The 15,701-nt window shown below is 36.3% G+C and overlaps 1 protein-coding gene and 1 pseudogene across 3 annotated transcripts; both read right to left on the reverse strand.

Moving 5' to 3' along the window:
• Positions 1–3,938: 3,938 nt before the first annotated feature.
• LOC149219207 (ABC transporter C family member 10-like) lies at positions 3,939–9,531 on the reverse strand (annotated as a pseudogene).
• Positions 9,532–10,027: 496 nt separating this feature from the next.
• On the reverse strand, positions 10,028–13,803 carry LOC149219208 (uncharacterized). Of its 3 annotated transcripts, none has more exons than XM_089384302.1 (3): positions 12,882–12,902; positions 12,165–12,765; positions 10,028–10,425 (listed from the first exon to the last, which is right to left on the reverse strand). In XM_089384302.1, exons 1-3 carry the CDS (start codon positions 12,890–12,892, stop codon positions 10,417–10,419), a joined length of 621 nt encoding a protein of 206 aa, XP_089240428.1. In that variant the 5' UTR covers positions 12,893–12,902; the 3' UTR covers positions 10,028–10,416. The 3 variants fall into 3 exon arrangements, with proteins under 3 accessions (XP_089240428.1, XP_089240426.1, XP_089240427.1); XM_089384300.1 differs by lacking the exon at positions 10,028–10,425 and adding an exon at positions 11,034–11,767; XM_089384301.1 differs by lacking the exons at positions 10,028–10,425; positions 12,882–12,902 and adding exons at positions 11,035–11,767; positions 13,512–13,803 and having other exon boundaries at positions 12,165–12,742.
• Between the last annotated feature and the right edge of the window lie 1,898 nt (positions 13,804–15,701).

Consider the following 15,701-nt stretch of genomic DNA (forward strand, 5'->3'; position numbering starts at 1 on the left):
ACACTTGCTGCCGACTGGTATAATCACCTTACTTACAATGACAATAACCACTCTTACACTAGTAGCACATCAAATCATATCTAAACACCAGTACAAAAGAAGTTTATTATATCAAAGTAAATGTAACCCGCATGCCTAATTCAACTCCATTACCAGTGGTTCATTCTATCAATTTGTGATGCTTATATGACATATATTGTCTAAAATGACGCAAGCATAAAAGTTCAATGCAGTATTGCAAGCCTCCTGGTCTGGTTGAACTCATTCTGTCAATTTGTGATTCTTATATAACATATAGTCTTTAAGGAAGCAACCAAGAAAACTTTAGTACAGTCCCGTAAGCCTCCTGCTTTAGTTGACATTCCATCCATTTACATTCCAAGGAAAATTGTAAAGTTATAACTAAAATTGTAAGTTGGTTTGGATGGCCTAAGACCCGACATATCAAATAAGCAAAGGTAATTACTAAAATTTAGGTTATAAAGTCCCAAAGCCGTTGTCATTGCTACATTATGAAAATTATTGATCTTAGTGAAACCGCATATTTATGATAACAAAGAAAGTGTAGATACAATATGATCTTTGGATGATAAGCCTTCACCTAAAGGCTAAAGTGTCAACACATCCTTAGCCTCAGATATCTCTAAATAGAGTGGACACAATAAGCTTTAGAACATGACATTCACTAAACTCGTACTTTGAAACCAATTTCAATGTATTCTCAGTTATTAACTTGCATATCTACAAGCATACAGTGCAACAGGGTAAGTATAAATAGGGCAGGCCACAGCAGAAAAGGTCTAAAGTTGATGCAGCTTCTCCTGGTTACAGAGCCTCTCTTGACTTTGTCTGTTGTATGATAAGTGCATCTAGAAAAGCTAGCAAATTGATCAATTGGAAGTCGAATAGTTCTGCTGGCGCATCCTAGCACCCCAAGATGATGCTTGACCCGCATCTCTAACATTAGCTCTCTGCTTTAAATTGTAGAGCTGGTCTTCCCATCTTGATCTCCATTCTTCTTTTGCAAGTTCCTTCCAGAGGACAAGTAAAATAGTCAAAACAAAATAGCAAGCATTGTATGTGTCAGCCACACATTTACCATGCTAAAGCAACCCCTGGTTAGCACATTATACAAGTCATGGATCACAACACAATACCAAACGACACCCAAGTCATTACATGCATAAAAAAGAGGTGAATGAAGTTTTTCAGTCATTGTTTATAATACAAACCTAACATAAGATAGTTCCAGATTTTGAGATCCAAAGATACACAAATTCAACATCAAACTAAGCCTCACCAAACAAATATTTCAAATGCAATCCAGCATACCATTACATTTCCTCGAAGAGCTATTTAATCCTAATCCACATCTGAAACCATTAACAACTCACAACCAGTGCAACATAAATGTCTGCCAAATCATGGAAATACATGTAAACAAAGAAAACTACTATGCTAGGCATACTAAGCAACCTGGAGTGCTTTGATTTTTGTTCACCTTAAAACTGTTAGCAATTTGACAAAGTGTATTCAAAACAATAGAATGAAGATGTTTGGACAATACAAATTGTGTCTATTTCCATACAGGTCAAACTCTATGAAATTGACACAAGCAGTCACAAATGCTTTGCTAAACAGAATGCAGTCTTCACCAATTAAAAACCAATGTAGCTTAAGACAAAGCTACATCATCTTAGATGCATAACTTACGATTCTCACATCCTCATCTTCTTTTATTTTTGGCTATGCTAAGCCTAGCCCTAGGCTAGCCCATTTATTGGATGGAAGAAGACTGATCCACCCACAATGGGATGCTTATCACCAAGATACAAGTGCGGGACTTGGCCGAGCCTGGATCTCCCTTCGGAAGTTAAATTCCCCCAAAGTGGCCTCCATCCTGAAGCGCTCCCCATGAGGTTTGAACTTGTGACTTGTTGAGAACTAAATCCCATGCAAACTAACTGATCTACACCTCATGGTTTCTCACATCGTCATCTTGAATGCATAACCTATGTTTCTCATAAATAATTAGAGAACTTAAGTTTCATAACATCATTGAGAAAGGGTAAAAGACCCCTTATCCATTCCACATAAATAATAAAATAGAGCATTCATCCATTCCATACACACAATAACAGTCTATTGAAAGGTGGGAAAAGAACTTGCATCTACTTTATTTCAAATCCCAACAGTAATCAATCCATCAAGACCCATTTTGGTTCAAATAGGTGAACCATTTCCAAACTTGCATCATAATAGAAGGAACTGTTGATTTGGGGTAGCATCAGATGTGCTCCAGCCATGAAAATTGGTGGAGAGGCTGAAACACATGAGATCTCCAAGACCAAGAATTGGTTTGGGGAAATTCCACCCGGTTAGAAAGATATTAAAATAATTATTAGTTTTAATGGAGTTCCTAAGTCTAAACTTAGGGAAATTAAAATATTAATGGGTATTAATATAAAATTGTGTGAGAATGTTCTAAAAGACATGGATCAAGCCCAATCTAATCTTAACCGTTGATTAGAGATTTAATCTGGGCCGTTGAAAACTCGACATAAAAAGTATAAGAGGAGGCTTGAGGGTCAATTGGAGATATACCAAGATTGATTAGTCAGTTTGATTTTCTGGAGCAGGGTTTGCTGAGAAAATTCAAACAAGTAATCTGAGTTGCAGCGAGGGGCAATGAGTGCATAACAGAGAGGCAGAGATAGTGCGAAAGGACCAGGACAAAAGCAAAGGAGGCTACGCAGAGCCAGTAGGAGCCACGCAGAGGGCCAGAGTGACTGCACAGAGGCTCGCATGGCCTGCGTGGATGACGCAGAGGGCCAAAGAGCCAGCACAGAGCAACAGAAGGCTGACGCAGGGGGCTTCTGAGTGATGGAGAGGCCAGGAGGGTTGACTCAGAGCTACTAAGAAGCGTCAAAGAGATTTTCGTGGAGCAAACTTGCTGAATATCTGCTTCCAAATAGAGGTATGGTTGCCAGATTGATTTCTATGTTGAGTGAGCCAGTTTGGCACCCTAGTTGTACTCAAGAAGCGCTACTTAGTAATAAAACCCTCAGAACTGCTGCACCAGTTTTCCCAGATTGGGTTTTTCCGGGGAAGATTGTCCAAAAATAATGGTGTCACTTGTGTGTTTGTCTATTTGTGTTTATTTTCAGTATTTATATTGTTAAATAACTTGTTAAAAATTTAAACAAGTAGGTGAAATAAACCAGATAGTGCAGAAAGAATTTCTAACAGGTTGGACTTAGAAATTTCAACAGAGACTTTTCCGGCCCTTGTGCACAAAAACACATTGTTCAAAGTATTTTTTATGAAAGAAAATTTAGGTTGCAACAACAGATGACCTAATTTTAAACAACTGGCCTCCCAGATTTTCGTAGACCCGTCATTTTGATCGCTGTTACAATGAGATCTTATCTAACACGAGAATACATCAATTGAATAATAAGGTCACCAATGCTATAATTAGCCCTTCATGCAAGAGTTAAAGCATCGACCAAAGATCTTATGATCTGGGCAGAGAGATGGAAAGGTTATTCATTTAGTGCTTGTTGCATGAAGAAGAGAATTTGATGTGTGGGACCAATACTCTATCACAAGCCTTCCAAATAACGATCCTTCCCTTTCTATCAGCTTTAATGGATGATCACACTCCACCATCTCACCTGAATGAATTCAAATCAAAAGCATTCAAATTAGGTAGAAATGAATAGAATCACTTTCACTATTGTCCATTCCTCAACTGCAACAAATTCAGTTGAAACCAATCCTTGCATACAACACAGAGATAAGATACAATTACAGGGCATTATCATCACTGATGGCAACCACCATGTCACTATCCATAACAATCGGTATCCTGTGTGCAACGGTAATTACAGTGCAATCTGCAAATTCCTTTCTAATTATTATCTGGAGAATGACATCTGTAGCATTGTCTATTGATGTTGTTGCTTCGTCTAGAACAAGGATTCAACTTTTCCTTAGCAATGCACGTCCGAAACAAAATAATTGTCTTTGTCCTACACTCCACTTCTCTCCATCGTCCCCCACTGCATTTTATTGATCATTTAGTGCCACGAAAAACTTGCAAATCTAACAGCCAAATTCTTGGCCTCATGTCAAAGAATTCCATGACATTTAAAAATATATATTTAATACAAAATTTACCTCGTGCATCTAGGCCATCCACCTTCCCTCTTACAATGTCTCCAAGTTGACACTCGTTCAGAACCTTAATAAAGAAAGAAAATAAATTCAAAGCATTATGTACTATTGTCATTCCACATATGATAAATTCAATGAGATGTTATGTTGAATAGCATTTACATACTTCCCAAATTGTCAAATCTGAGTGCTTAGATAATGGATCCAAGTTGAAGTGAACAGTTCCTCGAAAAAGAGTTGGTTCTTGAGGAATAATCCCAAGGCACGGCTGCAAATCATGAAGCCCAATACATGTAGTATCCAAACCATCTATAAGGATTCTACCCCCTGCAGGTTCCACTAATCGAAAAATAGCACTAATGAGAGTGGTCTTCCCACTTCCTGTTCGCCCAACAATGCCAATCTTTTGCCCTCCCTCAAATGTACATGTAATGCCCCGTAAAACAAGGGGGCTGTTGGCTCTATATCTAATCTGCACACATATCAAAATATATTCGACTGCAAACATCATAAACCATTCAAATTTTAGTTAAAAAAATAAATGTTAACACATTCATCTTGTTGGAATGCACAACTCAGGTACCTTCAAGTCTTGCAATTCCACCTTCCCATGCGAGGGCCAACTATCTGGTGGTCTGCAATCTTCTATAACAGCTGGTGCCTCACTAGGAATGTGCATGTACTGTTTGATGCGTTCTACAGAAACAATGTAGTTTGCAAGTGTACATTGGATGTGAATACTGGAAACCAATGACATGTTCAATGACAGACCATATGATAGTGCCATCCCAACAAAACTTGCACCAGTTCAAATGTTAGGCATCATCATCATATACATAAAAGCATCCAGTAACAGGAGATATCTCCCATAGACGACCCTTAGTTTCATCGTTCATACCAGGATTGAAGCTGCCCTTTGGGAGTAGAAACAGAGCAAGAGCAGAGGAGCAAAGAACAGTTGCACTTAACATCTCTAGACACTGAATCAACCATTCATTTGCCGAGAAACTGTAGAAAAAAGGGGTTCGAATTTTTATCAATAAGGTCTAAGTTCTTCTTTAAGAACTGATCCTCAACCTTGAAAGCCCTAATGGTCAATGTTCCTGCTATGGACTCACCAAAATGATTTGCAATAGGTGATCTCGTTGTACCATTCAGTCTCATCAGTTCTTTAGTAGAGGCAAAATTGTATTTCTCATTAAATTGAACAAACAAAAAATCAATTATAGCTTCTCTCACAATATTGATAGTGAAGTACAGAGTCTTCTCAAGAAACTTGCGTGAAGTGGCGTTTTACCTGGAGTTGAAAGGTAAAATAAATCATTGGAATGGCTACAAACAAAACTTGCCATGTTACAACAAACAACAACTCTAAGAATGCTATAAGCATTCATGGTAGACGACATGGCAAAGACAAAAGAGAAAGGAATGTCTACATCGACAATGTTGAAATCTGAAGAAACCTGAAAAAGGAGGTGGGGAAGATAAATGTCAGTTGTTTACTACCCTGATGTACATCAAATTTTACTTTTTGTTTTAAGGAGCGAAAAGAAAAGAAGGAAGCCCATGGTGATTACATAAAATACTTACTCTGCTCAGAACTCTTCCCAATGGAATTGCATCAAAAAATGCCATTGTTGCTCGGAATAAAGAACTCAGAAGCTCAGAAAAGAAGGACTTTGATGCCTCAAGCACTCAAATAACACAAAGCAATGACCGAAGGAATAAGAACAATATAGATGTGAACCCAATGGCTGAGTACACTGTTATTAAACTTAATACACTGACTTGAAGACTTTGCACCTTTGCAACCATCCAAATATTTCCTGAACTCTGCCCAATCAGAAATATAAGATGACCGAGACCAGCACAAGAACAATATAAGAAACCTTTATTCTGTTTCAAATAGTCAATATATGGCTTCAAACCAATGTCCCCAACTTCCTTCTCTTCCCTTTTAACTAGCTGATCCCCCTTGGGAGCTCAATTTGAAATCAGTCGTTCTTTCTGTGATTTGCTCCTTTGAGTTTCTCTCTCGTCATTAATCGGTTCATCTTTTGTGGATGGCATCATGGCTGTTGATTCATTAGAACCAACAGTATTCTTGTGTGCATTCACAAGCTCCCTAAATACTTCACTCGAGACCAACAGTTCCTGATATTTCCGAGTTTGATGAATCTCCCCATCTACCATCAACTACAAAAGAGAGAAACTTTAGTGTAGAAATTCAAAGAAAAATGATCAAAGCTATGAGCATTAGATATGTTAAAATTACAGGAGTTATAATTATGTGCAATCTGTTAAAAAACTTCGTCAAAATGTTGTATACAAGCAAACAAACAGAGTCCACATGGCTATTACAACTGCTTACTAACCAGAATAGCATCAAATGCCGAGAGAAAATCAACTTGGTGTGTTACAAGGATTACTGTCTTGTTTGACAGTGCTCCCATTATGTATTCCTACACATCAAAATCCATGATTAATAGGATCTGCGGAAGCTAAAGAAAATGAAAACAATTGATGTATAAAGGTGCAACAAGCAAATTAGTAATAGCTACATAATAACTTTAAAAACCTTTATATTAGAAGGAAATAGCCATATTAACCTTAAGCAAGCTAGTAGCTGTATGAGCATCAACAACACTGAAAGGATCATCCAATAGATAAATATCAGAATCTTGATATAAGGCACGGGCAAGCTGTATCCGCTGTTTCTGGCCACCGCTGAGATTGACACCTCTTTCTCCTATTTCAGTCTGATCACCGAAGGGAAGATTCTGGAGGTCTTTATCCAGCGAAGACTTGAGGATAACTTCCTGATATTTCTGCTCGTCCATGGGACGCCCAAATAATATGTTGTTTCGTACTGTTCCAGTTTGAATCCATGCAGTCTGAGAAACATATGCGAGGGTGCCACAGACTTGCAACTGCAGAGGCAGGGTTGAGAACAATAAGAAAGAGAATCAATCAATTTAAATGATTGACAATGTTAAGGTAAGGAGGTAAATAATTCATACTCACACTGCCCCTTAACTTTGGTACTTCTCCAAGTATTGCAGCTAAAAGAGTTGATTTTCCAGATCCAACTTCTCCACAAATTGCCAATTTTTGGCCATGTTTAACCTCCATATTTATGTTTCTCAATTTGGGCTTTGATGAACTGGAATCCCAACTTAGTGTTGTAGAACTGATAAGAAGAGAGTGGTCAGAATGATTAATTGTCTTTTAATTGCCTCCAAGAATGACAAAAAGACTGCCAAAGCAGAAAAATACAGTTACATTGTTTTATTAGCAACGTATCATCATGCTCTTTCTGAATTTGAGATAATTTTTTTATGATGGGACTTGTATGTCCATTATTGGCATTGGGAAGTAAGAATTACATGGTGTTCTACCTCCTTTCACATGGTCTAATATAGAACCTAGAAGTCCACAAATGAAGTGGAAGCCCATTTACCAGAGATTTACCCAAATACTATATATTCACCAAATCAGACAAACAATGACTTGAGTATGGCTATAATCAAGAGAAACTTCAACATATAATTATCCAAAAACCACACCAAGACAAGGCAGAAACCTGCCCTTCCATACAGAAACAAAGGTTCATTTCTCTGCTAGTAGAAGAGATGCATAGCATTACCTGAAAACCATGTTAGCGTATTGTCTTCAACTTCCAATCAAAGTCAAGAAGGAACAGAACCATAAGAAACACCCTGAAGTAATATTGTTTGACAAATTGCCAAATTCACTAAACCGTCAAAACTGTGTTAGCGCACCCTCTGCAACTTCCAATCAAAATCAAGAAGGAATAGAACCATACGAAATACCCTGCAGTAATATTGTCTAACACATTGCCAAATTCACTGAAAGTTATCCAATACACCAAAAATCCCATAAGGTCAAAAATAGATATACATATATATAATTGCAATACTTAAGCCACTAAATGAAACATCCAGCTCCCCCATAAACTTTATGTAATGGATGACCTCGTATACTCCCTGTCATTAAAGGACAAGTAATGATTTCTGTCATGGATGCCTCCCATATAATTTAAGGGTTCTCCCATTGAGATTTCCGCAAATGGATGGGCTCTCAAACACTCTGCCATTAAAAGACAAGCAAACCATTTATATTAAAAATAAGATTATATGAGTCAAAAAAATTCGAACAATATCCCTAAGAATTCGAACAATCAATGTCAAGTTATACAACGAAAGGCTTGGGCTAAGTATGTGGGATGCCAGAAAATGAATAAAAATACAAGTTGATCAATCAATATAACGTTATTACAAATAAACAAATTATATCACATTCCTACACAAATCAGAAGCATCCTCAAGCAAGCCTAATTATAGGCATTTCTGAGTAAATACCTAAAAAATGTCATGGATTACTAAACATCTCTCTTAAATTATATCTTTTTTGGTACTTGTTTCCCAACATCACTTTTTTTTACAGTGAAATTAAAGGAATCTGAAAAGGGAGCACATTTGTGTTCAGATGAAAAATTCATTGCTTATATAGAAGCATCAGCTAATATATGGAAAGACTGGAGGGATAACTAAGAACCTTAAAATGCTAACACCAAAATACAATTATTTAGCCTGGATGAACTAAAACTGACCATAAGATCATTACAATTGTATTATAAAGTTCAAAAAAATGTAGAAAGAAAACATATAAGCATTAGATATATATATAGAATCTCATTCCAAGTTGAAATCTTTACACAGTATTAAACTGGGCAAGAAGCCCAATAATGTCACTATTAAAGAAATCCCATCTCAAATCACTAACTTAAAGTGTACACACTCCTTACTCATATAGTACCATGAATATGCCTTCAGGAATACAACCAAGAATGTTTTGATATATCCCAGTTATCTTTGTTTTGCTTCTGTAAGGAAATACTCCCATTATGCCTTGAATCTGCAAGGCCAACTAAGATAACAACAAGAAGCTTAGCTGAAAATTCATGCTCTTTTGCTTCTGCTATAGATTTGTTTTTTCCCTTAAACACAGTTCTCTAGTAGGTGGCTTCCTCAAAGACTCAAATGCAATCCAGCTGACCATGTCTCGAATCACCAGATCAAACCAAACTTTTAGCTCCTCATAGCCACCAACCAAGAAGCTAATCAATAGTTGAGCACTGTGGCTTTTGAAATCAAAATTTTACTCTCCAACACCAACACTAATATTGTTTCTGCGAACTTTAACTTTGCCTAGTTGATGAGATTTCCTCAGATTCTCTCCAGCATCATCATAGCTTTTGAGAGACTGAATTTCACAAGCATCCATTTGGACTTGTTCCATGAGTCTATTCTCCCAAAGCTTTGCGGCCATCCAGCGTTCTAACCAGCTCCAACCCCATCTATTTTTGTCTGGCTCAATTCTAGCATAATTCATGTTTGTTTTCGAATTGCTTCTCCATTGTTGAAAAGAGATTCAACACCCATAAAAGTTACTAGTATATAAATTTCAAAATGTCAACTTGGCATCTACATCTAAGGTCTTGTGCAGAGGATTCTACCACAGCATTTAAAATCTGCCAGAAATAGAGTGTTCAATCAAGGACTTATACAAATGAATACGATATGGTAAATTCTCACAATGGCAAGCTAACTTAAATGTTCAGAATCATACAGCAACTCTTACATGAATGTAGATCCAGAAATATCTCTGCAAGCATTCTGTCGACTTAAAGCTACAGAAATAAAATTACCAGAAGAGCATTAAAGTATGTCCATTTTCATGAAATGCATAGGAAGACAAATAATAGCATAGAATCCATCATTCAGAGTGGCAAAAGTGAAAGAAACGATTAACTCACTCGTGCAGTTCCTTTCCTGTGCATACAATAGCTTCGACCATCTTTATTCTCTCCATACCAGTAGAAGGTCTGAGTCTCTTCAACATAAATTATTCCTCCGCCATGTGCCTGTATGGACCTGCTGTCTGTGTCACACCATTCTCTGCCAGGATAAAAGTAGTACTTTCTGCTATCTTAAGTCTTCAAAGGGTTCACTGCAAGATTTTTCTCTGGAAAGTAAAGGGATCTTCCTTGAGATGTGACATCAAGAAAATCATCTACTGGGGTATGTCTCCTTCCCCTGTGTTTTCCTGCTAGGGAGATAATTTAAGGGTTCTCCCATTGAGATAATTTTTCATGGATGCCTCCCATATAATTTAAGGGTTCTCCCATTGAGATTTCCGCAAATGGATGGGCTCTCAAACACTCTGCCATTAAAAGGCAAGCAAACCATTTATATTAAAAATAAGATTATATGAGTCAAAAAAATTCGAACAATATCTCTAAGAATTCGAACAATCAATGTCAAGTTATGCAACGAAAGGCTTGGGCTAAGTATGTGGGATGCCAGAAAATGAATAAAAATACAAGTTGATCAATCAATATAACGTTATTACAAATAAACAAATTATATCACATTCCTACACAAATCAGAAGCATCCTCAAGCAAGCCTAATTATAGGCATTTCTGAGTAAATACCTGAAAAATGTCATGGATTGCTGAACATCTCTCTTAAATTATATCTTTTTTGGTACTTGTTTCCCAACATCACTTTTTTTGACAGTGAAATTACAGGAATCCGAAAAGGGAGCACATTTGTGTTCAGATCAAAAATTCAGCTTATATAGAAGCATCAGCTAATATATGGAAAGACTGGAGGGATAACTAAGAACCTAAAAATGCTAACACAAAAATACAATTATTTAGCCTGGATGAACTACAAATGACCATAAGATCATTACAATTGTATTATAAAGTTCAAAAAAATGCAGAAAGAAAGCATATAAGCATAATATATATATATATATATATATATAGAATCTCATTCCAAGTTGAAATCTTTACACAGTATTAAACTGGGCAAGAAGCCCAATAACGTCACTATTAAAGAAATCCCATCTCAAATCACTAACTTAAAGTGTACACACTCCTTACTCATATAGTACCATCAATATGCCTGCAGGAATACAGCCAAGAATGTTTTGATATATCCCAGTTATCTTTGTTTGGCTTCTGTAAAGAAATACTCCTATTATGTCTTGAATCTGCAAGGCCAACTAAGATAACAACCAGAAGCTTAGCTGAAAATTCATGCTCTTTTGCTTCTGCTATAGATTTGTTTTTTCCCTTAAACACAGTTCTCTAGTAAGTGGCTTCCTCAAAGACTCAAATGCAATCCAGCTGACCATGTCTCCAATCACCAGATCAAACCAAACTTTTAGCTCCTCACAGCCACCAACCAAGAAGCTAATCAACAGTTGAGCACTGTGGCTTTTGAACTCAAAATTTTACTCTCCAACACCAACACTAATATTGTTTCTGCAAACTTTAACTTTGCCTGGTTGATGAGATTTCCTCAGATTCTCTCCAGCATCATCATAGCTTTTGAGAGACTGAATTTCACAAGCATCCATTTGGGCTTGTTCCATGAGTCTATTCTCCCAAAGCTTTGCAGCCATCCAGCGTTCTAACCAGCTCCAACCCCAGCTATTTTTGTCTGGCTCAATTCTAGCATAATTCATGTTTGTTTTTGAATTGCTTCTCCATTGCTGAAAAGAGATTCAACACCCATAAAAGTTACTAGTATATAAATTTCAAAATGTCAACCTGGCATCTACATCTAAGGTCTTGTGCAGAGGATTCTACCACAGCATTTAAAATCTGCCAGAAATAGAGTGTTCAATCAAGGACTTATACAAATGAATATGATATGGTAAATTTTCACAATGGGAAGCTAACTTAAATGTTCAAAATCATACAGCAACTCTTACATGAATGTAGATCCAGAAATATCTCTGCAAGCATTCTGTCGACTTAAAACTACAAAAATAAAATTACCAGAAGAGCATAAAAATATGTCCATTTTCATGAAATGCATAGGAAGACAAATAATAGCATAGAATCCATCATTCAGAGCGGCAGAAGTGAAAGAAACGATTAACTCACTCGTGTAGTTCCTTTCCTGTGCATACGGTAGCTTCGACCATCTTTATTCTCTCCATACCAGTAGAAGGTCTGAGTCTCTTCAACATAAATTATTCCTCCGCCATGTGCCTGTATGGACCTGCTGTCTGTGTCACACCATTCTCTGCCAGGATAAAAGTAGTACTTTCTGCTATCTTCAGTCTTCAAAGGGTTCACTGCAAGATTTTTCTCTGGAAAGTAAAGGGATCTTCTTTGAGATGTGACATCAAGAAAATCATCTACTGGGGTATGTCTCCTTCCCCTGTGTTTTCCTGCTGGGGAGATAAATTTTTTGCCTCTTTGTTTGACTTCAAAACCCCTATCCTCTATATCTTCATGTTCTCTGTACATGGAAAGGCGATACTGTTGCACCTGAGAATCTACTTTGTTAGAATTTGATGGAGTTAAGGTGTTGTAGGCATGAATCAATAGTATCCATGCGGCCAAACTCCAGATTATAGCAGACAAGGAACACCTGCTTCCTGCATTACAACTTAAAGTAGTTGATTTCCCATGTTTGTGTACCATCTTTCTTGTTGCTTTCATTCGCCCAGATAATACTGCAGAAAATACGTTGCAAAATCTACAATTTAAACCATGTTTAATTGTTAATCAGATTTATATTTTTTATAATATACACCAATTGCTAGACAATTCTAATTACGAAAAGATTTTTCTTGTTGATGGTAATGCACGCACATTACAGACATCAAAAGAACGCCAAGGAAAACAGCATCAGAACAAAGAATCTGAAATAACATTTCGTCTATACCTTGAGAACTCTATGAAAACAAATATCATAACTCAATCCCCAAATAAATGGACTTCGGCAAATTATGAACAGGTGCCAGTTGCCAGTTGAAGATCAGAAATTCCATAAGTATGCCCACACAAAATAATAAATATAGACCAAATACAGAAAATTAATCCGCAGAAGCAAAAACAGCAGACATCAAAATGTCAATACTGTCAATGAATCCACGAATATAAACCAAACAAGGTACTACAAAGGACGTTTTAGCTAACAACTTTATAGATCGTACAGGAAAAAAATCTGATAAAGGGAACAAAAGGATAACTCATAGTAGGAACTTCAAAAGGGCAAAACTTGGGCCACAGATCAATAAGTACAACAAATATAACTATTTATGCAGTTGAAGATAAAAATAGACTTTAGATCTAAAAATTAGCTGGTCATATGCATCATCGGTTCAGTTTGCCCCAATATTGACCCCAAAGGTGGAAAATACAACAAAGTGAATGGAATAAGGAACATAAGCTTCAAAATGTAACCTGTCCATTGAAATATTCATGAAAAGTTGCAGTTACCTTATCACTGAATAAAGTGGGTTCAATCTAAAGCTTTGCTTGCACCATTTTATACAAATTCAATTCCCAATGGTTCATGAAATGCAAATACCATAAATCCCCGAATTGAGTAAGAACAAAAGGGCTCTGGAATCTGAACCACCTTCTCAGGTTAGATAACAACTACAACTCTGATTTATGTGACCAGCATAAACAAAAATTCCTGAAAAACTTGCAATAATCAGAATATTTGACGGTCTACAGAAGATCTGGATAAAATGATTATCAAAGTAAACTAATGACCTTGACTGTGGAGGATCTGAATCTGGCATCTTCGTTCATAATCTAGTCCGTCCTCTATCTGTAAGGGGATTTTCCTTCATAAAACGCGAGAAATTTCTTCTGATCGATGCAGGATTTCTCTTCCGATGGAGGAAATCTGAAGCCCGGAAGATCCATTGAAAACTTTGCCTGCAAAACCTTCACTGGAGATAAAGGCTCATCAAGCTCTGAGCTCCTCGAGTCGAGTCGGATGCCCAGAGACGCTCCCTGCTCAGGGAGATTTGAAGCAGCGAGAAAAACTGTGCGGCGATTTGAAGCAGCGAGAAAAACTGTGCGGAAAGAATATAAGAAACTAACCTAAACTACATCCAACGGTCTGGAACGTTTCAATCGTCTAACATCTGATCGGATGGCTCAAACAAGTACACGGTGGCAATTGGGGGAGTTGATTTCAGAGGGAAACGCCTTACGGCGTAATAAAGTAAATTTATTTTTTATTTATTTTAAGTGTAGTTTTTTAATTTATTTTTTCATTTAATTTGTTTAGAAATTTTTAGTAATTTATTGACATCACAAATTTGATGAGTAAATTCTTCACAATTAAATTACCCTTTTTTTTGAAAATATTAAATCTATAAATTTAAACAACACAAATCAAAATTTAATCACCATATTTTTGTCGGATTCCTTACTAAAACCTCTAAAAAAAAATCTTACTAAAAAATACTTCCCACCTCCCATATTCTATCATTCAATATATATATATAAATATATAATACCACCGTGAAACCCACAGCACTATTCGATCATTCAATATATATATATATATAAATATAAAGTAATGATGCCACCGTGAGACGGCAACGTTCAATCCACCGCCGCAAAGTACTAAAAAAGAATTGCAGAAAGGAAGAAGAAGAAGGGCATATAGGGTTTCAGGAGATAATTGGAACTCTCATACGTGAGAATTATGAAAGTCTACAATCCCAGGGTCTGCGAAACGTGTCGTAGCAACTTTCTACTACGTTTTCGCTATGTCCTCATGGCCGTTCTACTGCCCATAATGCTCCCGCATGCTCCCGCTCATCATCTTCTCCGTTGTGATCAGAGAATGTATCACAAATCTAATTGGATAATTTTTCTTTTCAGTCTTATGCTTGTTAAAATAGTTAATTATTTTAACAGAGTTAAATTGAGTTAAATATGTATGGTTCCATGTTAATTTATTTTATACGAATGGTTAATTGGAAAATGTTTAAATATTTTTCAGGGATTTCAGTGTAATCTATTAAATTTGTGTGATCAATAAAAGATCGGCGATTAATATTATTGTGTGTGAATTATTTGTGTTATTTAGTGTCTATCCTACTTTACATTTCCAACAATTTGGTATTAAAACAGAGAAAAAATCACTATATCGGTGCGGTAAAGCCAATAAGAAAAAAACTAAATAAAAAAAACTCACAATTTCTTTATTAAAACGCGTTTCAAAATCGTGACACTGTTAAGGAGTTACAAATACGCAAAATAATGTGAAATCTGTCCTTTGTTAATTCAAAAACTACGCAAATTTGCGTAGCAAATCAGTGTCCGGGTGGGCAATCCCCGTGAAGAAATAAAAGGTCAAGAAACTTCATTTCAAGGCATATTTCAAGGCATATAAAGAAGTCACGCGGTTTTTTTTTTTGTTTTGTCTCATATTAAATCTCATTTCATATATACCTCACATCTTTTGAAAGGTGTGTTCTGGTAAATGATTAAAGATTTATAAAGGCTATGGTATGCTATTAATTTTTGTTATATAAAAAAAAATAATCTAAGAATTTTAAAAAGATAATTAATTGAAAAAGGTTTATAAAGTTATGTAAAAAAAAAAGTTTTATTATTTGAAGAGTACTTTTTCTTTGAAGAAAGATAGTTTTCTCAAAT

This window comes from Pinus tabuliformis, chromosome Q (genome assembly GCF_031772625.1).
Source record: "Pinus tabuliformis cultivar Carrire ecotype Pingquan chromosome Q, CPIR1, whole genome shotgun sequence".
Lineage (NCBI taxonomy): Eukaryota > Viridiplantae > Streptophyta > Pinopsida > Pinales > Pinaceae > Pinus > Pinus tabuliformis.